The sequence below is a fragment of the Prunus persica genome, chromosome G3 (assembly GCF_000346465.2).
Source record: "Prunus persica cultivar Lovell chromosome G3, Prunus_persica_NCBIv2, whole genome shotgun sequence".
Taxonomy (NCBI): Eukaryota; Viridiplantae; Streptophyta; class Magnoliopsida; order Rosales; family Rosaceae; genus Prunus; species Prunus persica.
The window spans coordinates 19,956,241-19,973,722 of NC_034011.1; the positions used below are offsets into that span (position 1 = coordinate 19,956,241).

The 17,482-nt window shown below is 41.0% G+C and overlaps 3 protein-coding genes across 3 annotated transcripts; all 3 read left to right on the top strand.

Moving 5' to 3' along the window:
• On the top strand, nucleotides 5,443-7,144 carry LOC18784019 (putative UDP-glucose flavonoid 3-O-glucosyltransferase 3). The gene has a single exon (XM_007215236.2). The coding sequence runs from the start codon at nucleotides 5,612-5,614 to the stop codon at nucleotides 7,049-7,051; it is 1,440 nt and encodes a 479-aa protein (XP_007215298.1). The 5' UTR covers nucleotides 5,443-5,611; the 3' UTR covers nucleotides 7,052-7,144.
• Nucleotides 13,385-15,449, top strand: LOC18782003 (putative UDP-glucose flavonoid 3-O-glucosyltransferase 3). Its single transcript, XM_007215227.2, has one exon. It carries the CDS (start codon nucleotides 13,703-13,705, stop codon nucleotides 15,206-15,208), a length of 1,506 nt encoding a protein of 501 aa, XP_007215289.2. The 5' UTR covers nucleotides 13,385-13,702; the 3' UTR covers nucleotides 15,209-15,449.
• LOC18781996 (putative UDP-glucose flavonoid 3-O-glucosyltransferase 3) lies at nucleotides 15,555-17,432 on the top strand. Its single transcript, XM_020560604.1, has one exon. It carries the CDS (start codon nucleotides 15,873-15,875, stop codon nucleotides 17,310-17,312), a length of 1,440 nt encoding a protein of 479 aa, XP_020416193.1. The 5' UTR covers nucleotides 15,555-15,872; the 3' UTR covers nucleotides 17,313-17,432.

Below are 17,482 nucleotides of genomic sequence, written 5' to 3' on the forward strand. Positions count from 1 at the left end.
CCTAATATTGGTAAGTAAACAGTGGCTTATGCAATGCATTTTGAGTTTTAGGTAATGCATTTTCCATTTAGTGCAATGCAGTTTCTGTTTTATCCTATGCAGTTCCCAACCTAATTTATGATATATCTTGTTTTTGAATTGTGCAGTTTCTACTGTGTGAGAGGACAAACATCAGACAACCAATCCTTGACAAGGAGAAAGAAACTCCTGCCATTCTTAAATGGGGTCTTGTGGAACTCCACACAAAATTCAACCAAATAAAGGACTTGAATGACATCGAGGTATGCAATATATTGGATATTTTATTTTAATGTATCTTGAATGTGAATCCATGCTAAATCATTCTCATTGTACATGGTATTTTCAAAACTCCTAATAAATGAAAAACTACCAAGGAAGAGGGAGACCCTGTTGAGAAGGTAATTAAAATATGTATACACTGTATTGCAGTTTATATTTTCTACATTGCAGAAACAAAAATTGCACTGCAGTATCAGTTTCCTGCAATGCAGTTTGCATTTTATCCAATGCAGTTTCTAAATCATTCTCATTGTACAGGGTATTTTGAAAACATATAAAAAGAGAAAAAACTAACAGAGAAGAGGGAGACCCTCTTGACAAGGTAATAAGAATCTCTAAATAGTGAATTATGCATTGCAGTTTCCGTTTCTTGCAATGCAGTTTTTGTTTTCTCCAATGCAGTTTCTAATTAGTTTCCGTTCAATATGCAAAAAATGAAGATGATGAAGGAGAATAAGGAGAAGCAGAAGAAGTAGAAGACCAAGGAAAACCTGATGATGCTGATCAAACTCCATAATTAAAAGAGATTAGAATGAAGAAAAGGTTAGAGAATGAAGATGGAAAAGAACATGTTACAATTCAAGACCTTTTGGTGAACTCCATGATAACCCAAATCAAGTACCGCTAAAGCCAAGATCCTAGCTTCGTTTGCCCAGAAAGATTAAAACTGTGGAAGGATGAAATAAATAAATACAGTGAGAAGAAAATGACGGAATTGTGGGATATATTTATCCAAGTAGAAAAAAGATCAAAGGAGCTGGAAGCGGAGTTGGCAACATATATAAAGAAATTAGATAATGAAGAATGTGTGACTGCCACCATGACAGTGGAATCTACAATTCAGCTTCATGAAATACAAAATCTGCAAAAGAAGGATTGCAGAATTGGAAGGCAAGGAATCACATATTGACATGGAGCAGAGGATAACAACTCCAAAAGCTAGAGGATAAAACCCTGCAAAACAAAACCAAAAGCACAAGCATAAGCAACAAACAAAAACTGCAGTGCAGTTTATGAAAACAAATCTGCTCAAATTTGAAAGGAAACCAAAAGGCAAATCCATGATCAAAGTACTAAAACTAAGTTCAAAACACATTTATGTTCATGAGCAGTTGCAACATTCCCATTGACTTGCAAAAATTATTAAGAAATTGAATTATTAAATAAGAAACTGCAGTGCAGTTTCTACTAAAAAACTACAACAAATGGAATCTGCAGTGAGCAGTTGTAACATTGCCAAAAGAAAGCCACGTTCAAAGTACTAAAACTAATATCAAAACACATTTAACTCCATGAGCAGTTGTAACATTGCCATACACTTCCAATGTAGTTTACGAAACCAGAAACTGCAATGCAGTTTTTGCTAAAAAAACTGCAACAAACAGATGCAGTTTATGACATAAAATCAAAACAAATTCAAGTCCATCATCAGTTATAACATTGCCATACACTTCCAATGCATTTTATGCTAAAAAAAACTGAAACAAACATATGCAGTTTATGATAGAAAATAAAAAAACTTCAAATAGAAACCAAAAGGAAGCCAAGATAAAAGTACTAACTAAATTCCAAAAACATATAAGTCGATAAACGAAAACAGGTTCTAAAGTACTCATACCACAACACCTACGACTGCCCAAAATCTCCCCAACCAAACAGCAATTCAAAATCAAATCTAAAAACAAAACGAAGAAGATAGGGTTAAGCATTGAATGCCACAAGATCGCGGCACCAAATTGCGCCACAAAACTAAGCTAGAAATACCTGAACTAAGGAGAACAGAAATCGACCAAAACTTACTGTTATTCTGCATGCAAACCGAATGAAAATGTAGCAAAAAAAAGAAAAACAGAAAGACGAATAAAAACGAACCAAAACCTACCAGAAAATTGAAGCTCCAATCGCAGAACGAGAGCCAGAGCTCCAAAACCTCAAAGCCGAACGAAACGGGAGAGAAACCAAGACCAAATTACGCGTAGTTTAAACAGCCAGGGTTAAAAGAGTCATTTACTTTGAAAGGTTTAATGATAGGCCAGGCTTTCTAAGAAGAAGGTTAGACCTGTCTTTTCAATTTTTATTTTTAAGTTGGCCCAACGAATCTGGGCCTCCTCTTTGGCCTAATTCAAAATAACAATTCTTTCCTGAGTATTAAAACCCAAACCAAAATACCCAATGTCTCAAATACTAATTAGTAAAGCTAATTATGTCTAATACCAAATTTTTCTTTAAATTTAAATATTACAAGAATTATTTTTTAGTCCAACACATCACCAAATATAGGTCTTCATTATTTTTACAATTCAGCTTCTTAGTCGACACAACACTAAACGTAGGTCAGTACTTAATTCAGCTTAGGCTAATCCGAGCTAATTCAATACAGTCCCAGGATTTAATACAGTCCATGACAATTCGCCGTACAAAACGACCCCTTAGAGGTCAATATTTAGTCCCTATATTTTGAGTTATTTTTCATTTTTGTGTTATGTAGGTGTATCTTTGGCACTTTTAGTATATTGTAATTGTAGTTTGCTACCTTTCTTAACCGCACTTTTACAAATCTGCTTGTAAAGTATCCACCATCTGGTGGTGTACTTATCACAGCATCCACAACTCCTATACAGGCTCCATAACAAGAAGTGATATATTCCGTGAAAGACAGTGTTCATGTAACTTGCTTTGGATCAATCATTTGTCCCTGTGGACACGACAGTAATCCTTTTTCAGATGCTTTTCCTCTAGCTCCCAAAAAGGACATATGGACTGGATTAAATGGTTCAATCTTCCTAAAATTATGGATGGTCCGGTTTGGCACAAGGGAGACAGCTAGTTATGGCAAGTATATTGGCATGTCTTGTTAATTGATTTTAACTTCATCTTAGGTTTATGTTATCCAACACGACACTTGTATTTACAGATGGAAATCTACTGTTATGCTGGATTTTGGGCAGGTCAGCAGTTGTCCAAAGCAGGTTTTCTCAGATGGTGCTCACGTCTGTCCATACGGCCTTTGGTAGTGTACTTGGACACTGGGATCTGGGCCAGAGTTTTGTAATAAGCTGCCATCTCGGAAAGGCATTATCCATATTATTCAGGTCAGTTAAAAAGCATGTTTTCTGTCTATAGTAGTGTTGTGCATGGTCATGACTCATATCCTTAGTTAAATGATTCTTTGATCTTTGATGGAATACCCTAGGGGTGGTTGCGGTTCGGTAACCGCGAATTTTTACTCAAACCGCAAACCGACCGACTATTTGCGGTTTGGTGATTTTTGAAACCGTAAACCGACCGCGTTTTGCGGTAAACCGCAAAAATGAGGTCGGTTACCGCGAATTTGCGGTTTAAAACCACAAATTCTCAAGCATTCACAAAAATATAAATTTACAATGTAAATAAATAAATACACAACCTCAATTTCTCAAGCATATATAAATTCACAATCGATTCCAATTCTCAAGCATTCACAACCTAAGAAAATTAAAGTTACAATTCCAAACATTCCAATTAAAGTTAAACTTCTCAAGCATTCCAATTCCAAATCCTTTAAATTTACAAACCAAAAGCAAAATGAATTAAAGTTACAACCAAAAACAAAAATCCAATTCACAGTTAATTAAAGTTACAAACTAAAAGGAAAAATGCAATACACCAATGTTACAAACTCAAGTGTTGGTGGTGAGTGGATTTGAAGAACCCCTTTGTGTTGTTTGAGCACCAATGCTATCTACAAATAAAACAACATAGTTTAGTACATTTTATTATAAGAAGAAGCATAAATAACATTAGCATAAATAAACTAATTACTTACAAGTTGTCATATCTTCCATTTCCTTGTAGAATTCAACCTCATCATCTGTTGGTTCCTTGTAAAAGGAAAATTCGTCCGCTCTAAGCCAATCACTAGTACACACTAATGCCTCTACTATTTTAGGATGCAAAGAGCTTCTAAAAGGATCCACAATCCTCTTGCCTAGGCTAAAAGCATTTTCACTAGCAACCGTAGAACTTGGAATTGCAAAGATATCCTTGGCAACTTGTGAAAGAATAGGATATCTTGTTTGGTTCCCTTTCCACCAATTCAAGAGAAGAGAAGGGTTTACAATTTTACTTAATTATTCATAGAGTATAGCCGTGCGGCTATACTTTGCGGTTTGCGGTAACCGCAAATTTTGAAAATCAAATACCGCAACCGTAACCGTAAATACGGTTCGGTTCTTAATACCGCGATTGCGGTTCGGTTTACCGAGATTGCGATTTTATTGCGGTAAAATATCGGTTGGTTTTTGCGATTTTTTGGTTTTTCGGTTTAAAATGCCACCCCTAGAATACCCTGTATGAGTAGTGGCTCTTTTCTTCCATTTGGCTTAGTATTGAGCGTGCCCTGTATTATATTGGTCGCTCTTCTTCCAAGAAGTCTTGAAAATGTTTTATGTTTTGTGCTCTATAGCACTATTATGTCTTCTCTACATATGACACAAATATTATATATATGTGTCCAATGTGATTCAAAAGGACATGACCCTCTTTTTTGTCGCCTTTGGATCACGCTTTTTGCCCAGTTTTGTAGTAGTGGCACTAATCAGGGCATTAATCATGTTAATTATTCTAACAGAAGCGGGGTCCAGCTTAGACTGCAGTACTCTACTTTATCGTGATAGACTTCCATGCAACGGATAGACTTTCATGCAACGGAAAACATTTCATTGCATTATTGGTCCAAGATAGCAAAACAATGAAAATTGAAAAACAAAAATTTCACATTCTCCCATCCCATGTGCGCCACCGGCAGCTCCAACCAATCTCACCCAACCTTGAAATCCATTCTCCATTCCCTCTTCATAGTCCCTTCCTCCATTCCCCCTTCCCTATCCCCTTCCTCCTTCTCTCTCTACCATAGAACACCTACCCTCTACACACAAATTCCCTCAGCCTACCTAAACCGAGTCCACAATTTTCTTATTCTTTTTTCTTTTTGGTATTTTTCCATTTGCATATTGAAAATTTGTGAAAGGACAGCTACCAAACTAATAATTCGATAGCCTACGTAACATATGGTGACCAAACAAACTTTATGTCCTTCAACATAAACATAGTGGTGTAAGTTAATAAAACTATGAAGATAAGAAATGGGTTGAATTTTAGATGGGAAGATTAAGTAGTTTTAAACCAGTTATATGAAATTTCCAACATTCAATTGTGGTCACATATATTGAAGAAATGAAATGAACATTTCATTTCCATCAAAATATCTAAAACCTACCTCTCTTATTCCATTCTGACCAAAAAAATAACAAAGAAACCTCTCTTATTCCATATGGAGAAAGCTTCAGAGCTAGTCGTCATCCCATCCGCCGGCATCGGCCATCTCGTCTCCGCCGTCGAGATGTCGAAGCTCCTTGTTGCCCGCCATGACCAACTTTTCATCACTGTCCTCATCATGAAGCTACCCTTCAACTCCAAGGGCACAGAGGCCTACATAGCCTCCCTCGAAGCCTCTCCCGTATTGCCACGTCTCAACTTCATCACCCTCCCAAAAGTCCCAGACCTAGACAAGCACCTCAGCTCCCACTCCTTCCGCAACCAGTTCGTCGAAAGCCACAAAACCCACGTCAAAAACGCGGTCGCCGAACTCACCGAGTCACAATCCGAGTCAAGGCCTCGGCTTGCTGGGTTCGTCATCGACATGTTTTGCACAACAATGATCGATGTGGCGTATGATTTTGGGGTTCCTACGTACATGTTCTTCACTTCACCTGCTGGGTTTCTTGGGCTACTGTTCAACCTACAAAGAATTCGCGATGTGTATGGAAAGGACGTCAGTGAGTTCAAAGACTCGGACGCTGAGTTGTCCCTGCCCACTTTTGTCAACTCGGTTCCCGGCAGGGTCTTGCCTAGTGTGGTTTTGGACAAGGAGGGCGCGGAGTCGTTTCTAAGCTATGCCAAACGGTTTACAGAAACCAAGGGCATTTTGGTAAATACATTCATGGAGCTAGAGTCACATGCTCTTGATTCTCTTTCTGATGGTGAAACCCCGCCTTTGTATCCTGTGGGTCCCATCTTGAATCTGATGAGTGATGATACCCAATCGGGTTCAGAGCAAGCGCAACAGAAGTCGGATATATTGGAGTGGCTAGATGATCAGCCTCCTTCGTCAGTGGTGTTCTTGTGCTTTGGGAGCATGGGAAGCTTTGGTGAGGACCAGGTGAGGGAGATAGCGTGGGGGCTGGAGCGGAGTGGGCTCCGGTTCTTGTGGTCTCTACGCCAGCCCCCACCAAAGGGAACCGTTGTGTCCCCTGGTGACTATTCGAATCCTAAGGGGGTCTTACCCGAAGGGTTCCTATTTCGGACGGCTGCGATGGGAAAGGTCATAGGGTGGGCTCCGCAGGTGGCGATCTTGGCCCACCAAGCAGTAGGAGGGTTCGTATCCCACTGCGGGTGGAATTCCACGCTTGAGAGCCTATGGTTCGGGGTGCCGATGGCCACGTGGCCGGTGTACGCGGAGCAACAATTAAATGCCTTTGAATTGGTAAGGGAGTTGGGTTTGGCAGTGGCAATTAAGATGGATTATAGGAGGGACACCCAAGTGGTGGTGAGTGCGGAGGAGATAGAGAGAGGGATAAGGGAGGTGATGGAGGATGATAGTGATGTAAGGAAGAGGGTGAAAGAGATGAGTGAGAAGAGCAAAAAAGCCTTGACGGAAGGTGGCTCCTCGCACTCTTCATTGGGACATTTTCTTGATCAGATTTTCCTTTGATATATTAGGAAAGTCCTAGAAAAATGAGAAATTCCTACTGTTTTTGTTTCTGTCATGAGTAGATGAATTTAATAAAGTTCTTAATTCTAATAATTTTCTCTATATATATATGCTCCTTCTTCACCACATGAACTGAGGTTGATATATTTATTCAATTTCTATTCTTCAACTTTCTACTTCAATTTTGTGGTGCATACCAAAAAAAGGAAAATGTTGTTAAATGAATGGTATATGATGTGGGAATATTGAGTTGTACTAAAATAAATAAGATATAATATTCAGCAAGTGGTGTGAGCATCCCCGAAAATAGAGCAGCAGTAACCTTTTCCACTTTGTTAAATACTAGTACTGTTTTGAATTTGAAAAAGAAAAACTCTGCGAACCAAGTGGCAATCCATAGAATCTACAGGAGAATCAACGTAAAATGTGGTTTATGAAAAGTCCTGTGAAGTTGTGTGTTTGGTCTACAATTCCGAACATGTTTTTACTCATTAAATTCTGACCTCATCCTTGTTGATGAGTCTTGTGAAGTTGTGTTGTTAAGTATCAGACACCAAGAGCCATGATTTGAGGGCATGCCGACTCTCTACTGCCAAGTCCACGACGACTTGTCAGACCAAAACCAGTTATGAGTAAATAACTTTATCAAATCTTGACTAAACGAATGCCAGCAAATACATGACGTCACCTGGCAAAAATGAAAAAGAAGTAATCTAAGCAATGTTAGAAACACCGTGCACATGATGTATATAAAGATGTTTCATGAGATGAGTTTTTCCTAAGGGATTCTAATTTTAAATCAATTGAGGCCTTTTCTATTTTTAGATCTCTTTCTATAGTGGAAGTAGATCCTGTGAATGAATGTCTCGCAGAATTATGCCTACGGAATTGACTAGGGGTTGGTAACTGTTTTAGCTGTACTAAAAATTTTAGAGGTTGATTTCCAAAGTTGATTTTGACTGTGTCATCTCAGTATTGTTGGATACAATCCAAATTAAATAGGCTATGTTGAACCGAAGTGGGTTGGCTTTAAGTTGCTAGAGTCCAATATGAGGGAAGGGTGACTTCTGACCATTTAATAGAATGGAGAATTCTTATGTTAGCATTTGCTTGTCTACTCTGGATTAGTAAATTTTGATCTTTAGGACTTTTATTAAGGGCTTGGAAATTCATATTGGTTCCTGTGACTTTATAATAAATTCTATAGACTAAGGCTAAAAGTTGGGATCTAGGTAAGATCTCATAACTTGCAGTTTTAATATTTAAAGTCAAGATTTTTAATATATAGGGATCACTAAGGCTTACTGTGAAATCAGGGTAGCAATCAAAGTGAACTGGACCAATAAACAAACTGGATTATATTATTCCTAAGGTACTGTCACTAAAATTGGTGAATCGTGCATCTCTTAGGCAAAGCAAAATAGAAGCATTAAGACCTGTTTTTGTTAGAGGTTTGACTGCTACTTGAACAAGACCAATATGCAAGAAATTGTTTTCCATCTTTCCTATGTTTCTTAATTGACTCAAGATTAAGTAATTGTCAGGTTTCATGTTCTTTACTAAGGGCATAAACTTGCTCAACTGTTTTAACATGGGTTGCGCTTTTGAAGGAGGAGAGAGACCATCTTTTCTTATAAATTTCTGTAGTGGGGACTTTGGGAATAATCCAATCTTTCTAGTCGACTTTATTACTAGTTTCATACTCAGTTTGTTCTTCATTAACTATGTATGGGACCTTACTAATACTGGCTATAGAACTGCTACTGCTGCAAGAGTTTGATCTAAAAAGGAGACTCATTAGGACAAGTTTACTGGCTTTTCTCTTATGGGTAGAAAGTAAACCTAAAATCCTAGTGTAGACTCAAGGTTATCTGAAGACCTAGGAACTCTCTCTTTCTCTGCTCATGCCTCACCTGGGGCTTAGTGTTTGGAGTCTAGGACTTATTGTTTGGGTTGAAAGAGAGTTGCAAGTAATGACAAGACCCACCCCGAATTCCTCGGAAACCTGAAACGAATCCTGCGGAATTTCCGACATTGTACCTATGCCGGGCCCACTTACTAAAACTATTACCTCATTTCCCAAATAGGAATAGGGGCACGAGGCTTTGTGCCGAAATTTTGACAGAGTCTCCCCTATAAATCGGACTTACCCCAAATTTTCAACCTATCAAAAATTACAATTTAAGAAGCCAACTGCCAGCAGGCACAATGTAATAACACACAATTTACAGACAAGGCTTCCAACCTTCAAATAAATCAAGGCAGGACAACTAGAAATGCAATTAAGGAACTCAAATCATTTTTTGAATATTGTTGTAATCAATATAAAATTAACTTTCCAATTTTCAATCAGGCGAGGTTTAACCTCCTAACACAACTGCAAGTATATTTAAGGCCTCAGCCCAAAACGTACAACGATTCACAATGGGTTCCAAAACTGTCTTGATCACAACCACATTTCAACAACACCCAACTAGTCAAATGGGAAAATGAAAAATCAATCAATCAAGCCTTGTTTTCAAACGAGTTTAATGCCCAACGACAAGGTCGAAACCGAAATCATCCCAAGACCAAAATAACTTTAGTTCAAAACTGCACTTGGGTGGGACCCTAGGCTACCTATGTACCATTACTAAGGGATTAAGCCACCCGTAGTTCTTCATCCACAGTCACAACTCCAGTAATATACAACCTTTTTCTTTAAAAAAAACCGACGAATGACTTTAGACTCCTTATTATATCAAATTTAACAAGGCAACCCCTAAACACTTTATGATTTCCTTTCTTTTATCAATTCTTTCCGTACAACCATACCCTATTCAAGGCACATGTTGCTAAACAACACTTCCCAAATCTGGGACTCAGACGTTCATACCAATCTAGGGTAATCACAAAGCACAACCTCACATATCTCAACCCGAAAACAAATCCTCAAATATATGTATTTAATATGTATAAATATAATTACACCACCTCCAACCATCATCATGTACCAAGGAAAACAATCCAATCTGGGGATTGTTTGACTAGACTACATGAAGGAATCCTCAACAACCATGTGGCTAGGGAGCGAGCCGTCCAACCGGGGGACTAACTCTCAGCCAGCATGTACAGTCGAATCCTCAAGACTCGTATACCCATGACAAGTCCTACGCGCGCAGACTACCCAAATCAAGGATCTACATATCCACATGTCCATATCCATATATCCATTTCCGTGCGTCCACGTATCCATATCCACTGCTTCCAAGTATCAGTATCCAAGGGGATGTACACACGATGATGCACATCATGTACCGAGGAAAACAATCCAATTGGGGATCGTTTGACTAGACCACATGGAGGATTCCTCAACAACCATGTGGCTAGGGAACGAGCCGTCCAACCAGGAGACTAACTCTCAGCAAGCACGAACAGCCGAATCCTCAAGACTCGTACACCTGTGAGAAGTCCTACGCGAGCAGACTACCCCCTAAAGGTCCACGAACCCCTTTCAAGGGCGTCTGAGTTCCAACCTATTCAAGTATCTTCCATATTCCAAATATCCATTTCCATTTTCATTCCAGAATCCATATCCAAGGAAGCCCATACGTCCGAAACACGGCCCGTGTGTGTATAGTAACGAGGGAAGGTACGTATGATGGTGGAGTTCGTAACCCGTATAACAATATTTTAAAAAGACATTTCCTTCCTTAAAACCCTTATCCAGTGAGGTACCTAAAGTAGTGCTTATAGCACTTTAAAACTGACATTCTAAACTCATTTCTTTCCACAACCTCACAACAACAACCCAAGTATCCCACACATATTCAACATAGATAGCACATTCTCAATTATTATATAATTGAACTCAAAATACACAAATATGTCAAAACCCACGTATATCACTAACTTTACGAAAATAATAAATTCAATTATTAAATATTCAATGAATTTAAATAAACCATTAAATTTATATGCATAATATTTCCATCACAAAACCATACTGTTTATTTGAAAACAATGTCCATTTACACGAGGAAAAAGAGACGTTCTAAGGTCCAACTATCCAATTCGGATGATGGGATAGCCTCGGGGGACACTCGGTCAACCGGGCGGTCAAACTTTCCAAAACAGGTCAACGGGGCCCACGGGACCTACGACCTCTATTTTACGATCCAGACATTTCTAAGGGCTCCACAAGGTCTAAGATACACGTCCTGCAAGTTTGGCCCGAAACGGACAGTCGAATCGCTCACGATCAGACGGTTATCATAAAACACCAACTTTAAGTTATTAAATCGGAAAATCCAGTACTCCGATCCACGATCCGTGAATTCCTACACAATCCTAGGAATGCCTAGATTAACATATATTAAATTCAAGATGATCCAATGGTTCAAACCTATCGAACCCGGATAACGTACAATAGGCAAAATCCGTTCGAGACTCAAACGGTATCCGAATTGAAATCCGAGCACCCCTATGCGCTCGTGACAATAAGGGGATCGCATCGGAACACAATGCCCATCCGCTATAATGCCCACGCGACGCCACATGCGCAGGCAGCACGTAGGTGTCCAAAAAGATACCACTCGTAGGAAAACCTCAAAATTTCAGGCCAATATTCCTATCATAGGTTCAAGACATCGATTGGAGACACTTTTGCTCTTGGGCCTACCCCAAAAAGTGACCGGAAGTAGTCGGAATTTCATCTCAAAATCCAGCCAAACTGAAATTTGAAAATTGATCTATCAACGCTTAAAATTTCTGAAATCCTACCCAACCATCAGTTAGATCATGAAAAGTAGGTGAGAAAGCATATCTCACTCGCCGAAATTGGTGGCTGGATGACGGAGAACGAAGTCGGAGAATTTCGAGTGAAAAATCGGCCGTTTCTCTTCGATTTTCCGGTGAAAACACGGTGGCAGGCAGCGGGGCCTGGCTGGGGTTGGAAGAGGACGGTGGCCTAATCATCTTGGTACCTGCCCCGTCAATTTTGGTAGTTGGAGTAAAGAAGTGCTAGCCAAAACGTGGCAGGCTGGGCGTTGCCGTCGCGAGAGAAGAAAGATGTTGCGGGGAAAGAGAGAGAGAGAGAGAGAGAGAGAGAGAGAGAGAGAGAGAAAATGAGGGTTTCCAGATTTTTATCAAACCTTTTTCGTAAAAATTACGGTGATGCTACTGAGGGTATTTTGATCGTATTTTTTTTGGTCACAAATCCGATTCAAGCTCATTATGTGTCTACAGACTCAACTCGTCATGCTCTATGCAACGGTACAGTCAAAATTCTAAAAATCTTCCTGATCAAAAAGTCAACGTTAAATCTAGTAAAATATTGTAGGGGCAAAATGGTCTTTTGGCAGAATGAGAAACTGAATTACCAGTCAATGAATGCACAATAGAAAGTAAAGGACATATTTCTAATGCATAATAGAAATATCAGTCATTATGGCGGAATGAGAAACTGAATTAGACTAACTCAACAAGACTATAGTGATGATGATGTTGCAGATGGAGGCTTTGAACAACGACAATGAGGCCCGGCACAAGAGGCTCTCAAGTTGTTGATCGAATTGGCCGAAACCGAGCCCATGTTCCTAGGCAGCAGAGAGAGAGTAGGTTGGGGAGGCGCGGGTTTGTAGGCGTTAAGTCCAAGTCGAGGCGGGTCTATGTGGGTGGGTCAATGATAGATTTCTAAGGGTTGGTTCAAGGTCGGCGATGAGAGAGAGAGAGAGAGTGGAAGGAACAGGAAAGGAGAGAATGGGGTTTTTTTTTTTTTTCCTATTTTCAATATTTTTAATTTTTTAATTAATTTTTTTTTTCACACATCAGCCCCAATTAAATATTCCTAATTGAATTTATATATTTTTTATAGTTCAAAATCCCTAATTAAATTTAAATATTACAATAATTATTTTTTAGTCCGACACATCACCAAATATAGGTCTTCATTATTTTTACAATACAGCTTCTTAGTCGACAAGACACCAAATGTAGGTTAGTACTTAATCCAGCTTAGGCTAATCCAAGCTAATTCAAGACAGCCTCATTATTTAATCTAGTCCATGACAGTTTGCCATACCAAACGACCTCTTAGAAGTCAATTTTTAGTCCTTACATTTTGAGTTATTTTTCATTTTTCTAGGTGTATCTCTGGCACTTTTAGTATATTGTAATTATAGTTTGCTACCTTTCTTAACCGCAGTCTGATTTGCTAAACCCAAATGATTTTCAAGACTGAAACTTGAGGTGGATTTCTCCTGTGCGATAATCATATGTTGGCACGTCAGATTTTCGTCATGAAAATTAACAACATCAACTATTTGGATAGAGATTAAACACTCGGCAAACCACGTCATAATCGTGAGAGCCAAAATTGTGAACATATAAATTATAAGAAGGAAAGTTGTTGGTATAAAAATTGTATTATCGACAAAAGCAGCACATCACTTGCATCGTTGGGATATCTATCACCTCTTCAATTCCTCTACGTAACTATATGATTAATTGCTTAATTTATTGCCAGGCGGCAATCTGTTCTTTTACCAATGAGCTTGAGGAAGCTTCTGACCAATGCCAGCAAAGGCATGACGTCATCACTGTATCTTGACCTAAGCAAAGATTATTAATTCCAACATTCAACTGTAGCAATATTATATCAAGGGCATCGACATGAACTTTTCATTTCCATCAGAATATCTAAAACCTCCCTTTGTTCTTCCCCAAATGGAGAAAGCTTCAGAGCTAGTCTTCATCCCTTCCGCCGGCATGGGCCACCTTGTCTCCGCCGTCGAGATGGCAACGCTCCTCGTTGCTCGACACGACCGACTTTTCATCACCGTCTTCATCATGAAGCTGCCCTTCGACTCCAAAGGCACCGAGTCCTACATAGCCTCCCTCGAGGCCTCTCCCGTGTCGCCACGTGTCAACTTCATCACCCTCCCAAAAGTTCCTGCCATAGACAACCACATCAGCCCCAACTCCTTCCGCAACCAGTTCATCGAAAGTCACAAACCCCACGTCAAAAACGCGGTCGCCAAACTCACCGAGTCTGAGTCCGATTCAAGGCCTCGGCTCGCTGGGTTCGTCATCGACATGTTTTGTACAACAATGATCGACGTGGCGGATGAATTTGGGGTTCCTACTTACATGTTCTTCACTTCACCAGCTGGGTTTCTGGGGTTGTTGTTTAACCTGCAGAGAATTCGTGACGTGTATAACAAGGAAGTGAGTGAGTTCAAGGACTCGGATGCTGAGTTGGCCCTGCCCACTTTCGTCAACTCGGTTCCCGCCAATGTCTTGCCCAGTGTGCTTCTGGACAAGGACGGCGCGAAGGCGATCCTCGGCTATGCCAAACGGTTTAGAGAAACCAAGGGTATTTTGGTAAATACATTCATGGAGCTGGAATCGCACGCTCTTGATTCTCTTTCTGATGGTGAAACCCCACCGTTGTATCCTGTGGGCCCCATCTTGAACCTAAAGAGTGATGATAGCCAATCGGATTCAAAGCAGGCGCAACAGAAGTCTGATGTATTGGAGTGGCTAGATGATCAGCCTCCGTCGTCTGTGGTGTTCCTGTGCTTTGGGAGCATGGGAAGCTTTGGTGAGGACCAGGTGAGAGAGATAGCATGGGGGCTTGAGCGGAGTGGGCTCCGGTTCTTGTGGTCTCTACGCCAGGCGCCACCAAAGGAGACCGTTGCGTCCCCTAGTGACTATTCAGATCCCAAGGCGGTGTTGCCCGAAGGGTTCCTCGATCGGGCGGTTGGAATTGGAAAGGTCATAGGGTGGGCCCCGCAGGTGGCGATCTTGGCCCACCGGGCAATTGGCGGGTTCGTATCTCACTGCGGGTGGAATTCGACGCTTGAGAGTCTATGGTTCGGGGTGCCGGTTGCCACGTGGCCAATGTACGCTGAGCAACAATTAAATGCCTTTGAATTGGTGAGGGAGTTGGGATTGGCTGTGGAAATCAAGATGGAGTATAGGAGGGACTTTTATGGGGAGAGTCCGAAGGTTGTGAAGGCAGAAGAGATAGAGAGAGGAATAAGGGAGGTGATGGTGCAGGATAGTGATTTAAGGAAGAGGGTGAAAGAGATGAGTGAGAAGGGCAAGAAAGCCTTGATGGATGGTGGGTCGTCACACTCTTCATTGGGACATTTTCTCCATCAGATTTTTCTTTGATATACCGCACATGAAAATCAATAATGCCCAATGACAATTTCTCGCGATATTCATGTAAATGCCCCTTAAAAATGGAGGGCCCTAGCAATTACTCAGCTTGTACATGGTAAAAGCCGTGGTAAGCGGAGCATACTGCCGTCAGGGGCCGTTAATCATTCTGCAGTACTCTACTGAGATAGGCAATCGCAGTCTAACTATACCTTTCTCAATGCAATGGATGATCCTATGTTGCGACACCAAATTTTTGTCATGAAAATTAATAATATTAACAATTTAGAAAAAAAATTAAAAACTTGGCAAACTAAAATTGTCAACATCTAAATTATAAGAAAGAAAGTGGAAAGTACTTCAAATTACACGAAGAAAATAATAGTGTTCTTGTGAATTTTTATTTGGAGATTTATTTTTCTACTTGACGAGAAAAGCATCACATGAGTCGCACTGTTAGGCTAGAAATGGAAGTTTCCAAGAATAAATTTAGGAGACGTTTCTACAAAATTCCACCCTTTGATGGCAGCAAAGGCATGACGTCACCACTTGCATCCTTGGCCCAGAGCATTAATTCCAACACAACATGGAAATGAACTATTTCCATCAAAAGATCTAAAACCTACCGCTCTTATTCCATTCTGACAAACAGAAAAAAAAACCTCTCTTATTCCATATGGAGAAAGCTTCACACCTAGTCGTCATCCCATCCGGCCGCATCGGCCATCTCGTCTCCGCCGTCGAGATTTCGAAGCTCCTTGTTTCCCGCCACGACCAACTTTTCATCACCGTCCTCATCATGAAGCTACCCTTCGACTCCAAGGGCACAGAGGCCTACAGAGCCTCCCTCGAAGCCTCTCCCGTACTGCCACGTGTCAACTTCATCACCCTCCCAAAAGTCCCAGACCTAGACAAGCACCTCAGCTCCCACTCCTTCCGCAACCAATTCGTCGAAAGCCACAAAACCCACGTCAAAAACGCGGTCGCCGAACTCACCGAGTCACAGTCCGATTCGAGGCCTCGGCTTGCTGGGTTCGTCATCGACATGTTTTGCACAACAATGATCGATGTGGCGGATGATTTTGGGATTCCTACGTACATGTTCTTCACTTCACCTGCTGGGTTTCTCGGGCTGCTGTTTAACCTACAAAGAATTCGCGATGTGTATGGCAAGGACGTCAGTGAGTTCAAAGACTCGGACACTGAGTTGTACCTGCCCACTTTTGTCAACTCGGTTCCCGGCAGAGTCTTGCCTAGTGCGGTTCTGGACAAAGAGGGCGCGGAGACGTTTCTAAGCTATGCCAAACGGTTTACAGAAACCAAGGGCATTTTGGTAAATACATTCAAGGAGCTAGAACCACATGCTCTTGATTCTCTTTCTGATGGTGAAACCCCGCCTTTGTATCCTGTGGGTCCCATGTTGAATCTGATGAGTGATGAGACCCAATCGGGTTCGGAGCAGGCCCAACGGAAGTCTGATATATTGGAGTGGCTAGATGATCAGCCTCCTTCGTCCGTGGTGTTCCTGTGCTTTGGGAGCATGGGAAGCTTTGACGAGGACCAGGTGAGGGAGATAGCGTTGGGGCTGGAGCGGAGTGGGCTCCGGTTCTTGTGGTCTCTACGCCAGCCCCCACCAAAGGGGACCGTTGTGTCCCCTGGTGACTACTCGGATCTCACGGGGGTCTTGCCCGAAGGGTTCCTCGATCGAACCGCTGCGATGGGAAAGGTCATAGGGTGGGCTCCGCAGGTGGCCATCTTGGCGCACCCGGCAGTAGGAGGGTTCGTATCCCACTGCGGGTGGAATTCCACGCTTGAGAGCCTGTGGTTCGGGGTGCCGATGGCCGCGTGGCCGGTGTACGCAGAGCAACAATTAAATGCCTTTGAATTGGTAAGGGAGTTGGGTTTGGCAGTGGCAATTAAGATGGATTATAGGAGAGACACCCAAGTGGTGGTGAGTGCAGAGGAGATAGAGAGAGGGATAAGGGAGGTGATGGAGCATGATAGTGATGTAAGGAAGAGGGTGAAAGAGATGAGTGAGAAGAGCAAAAAAGCCTTGACGGAAGGTGGCTCCTCACACTCTTCATTGGAACATTTTCTTGATCAGATTTTCCTTTGATATATTAGGAAAGTCCTAAAAAAATAAGAAATTCCTACTGTTTATGTTTCTATCATGAGTAGATGAATTTAATAAAGTTCTTAATTCTAATAATTTTCTCTACATATTTATTTCGGTGCACATTCAAGATCTTCAACATCTTGATCAATTATATAATAGAAAACCAGGCT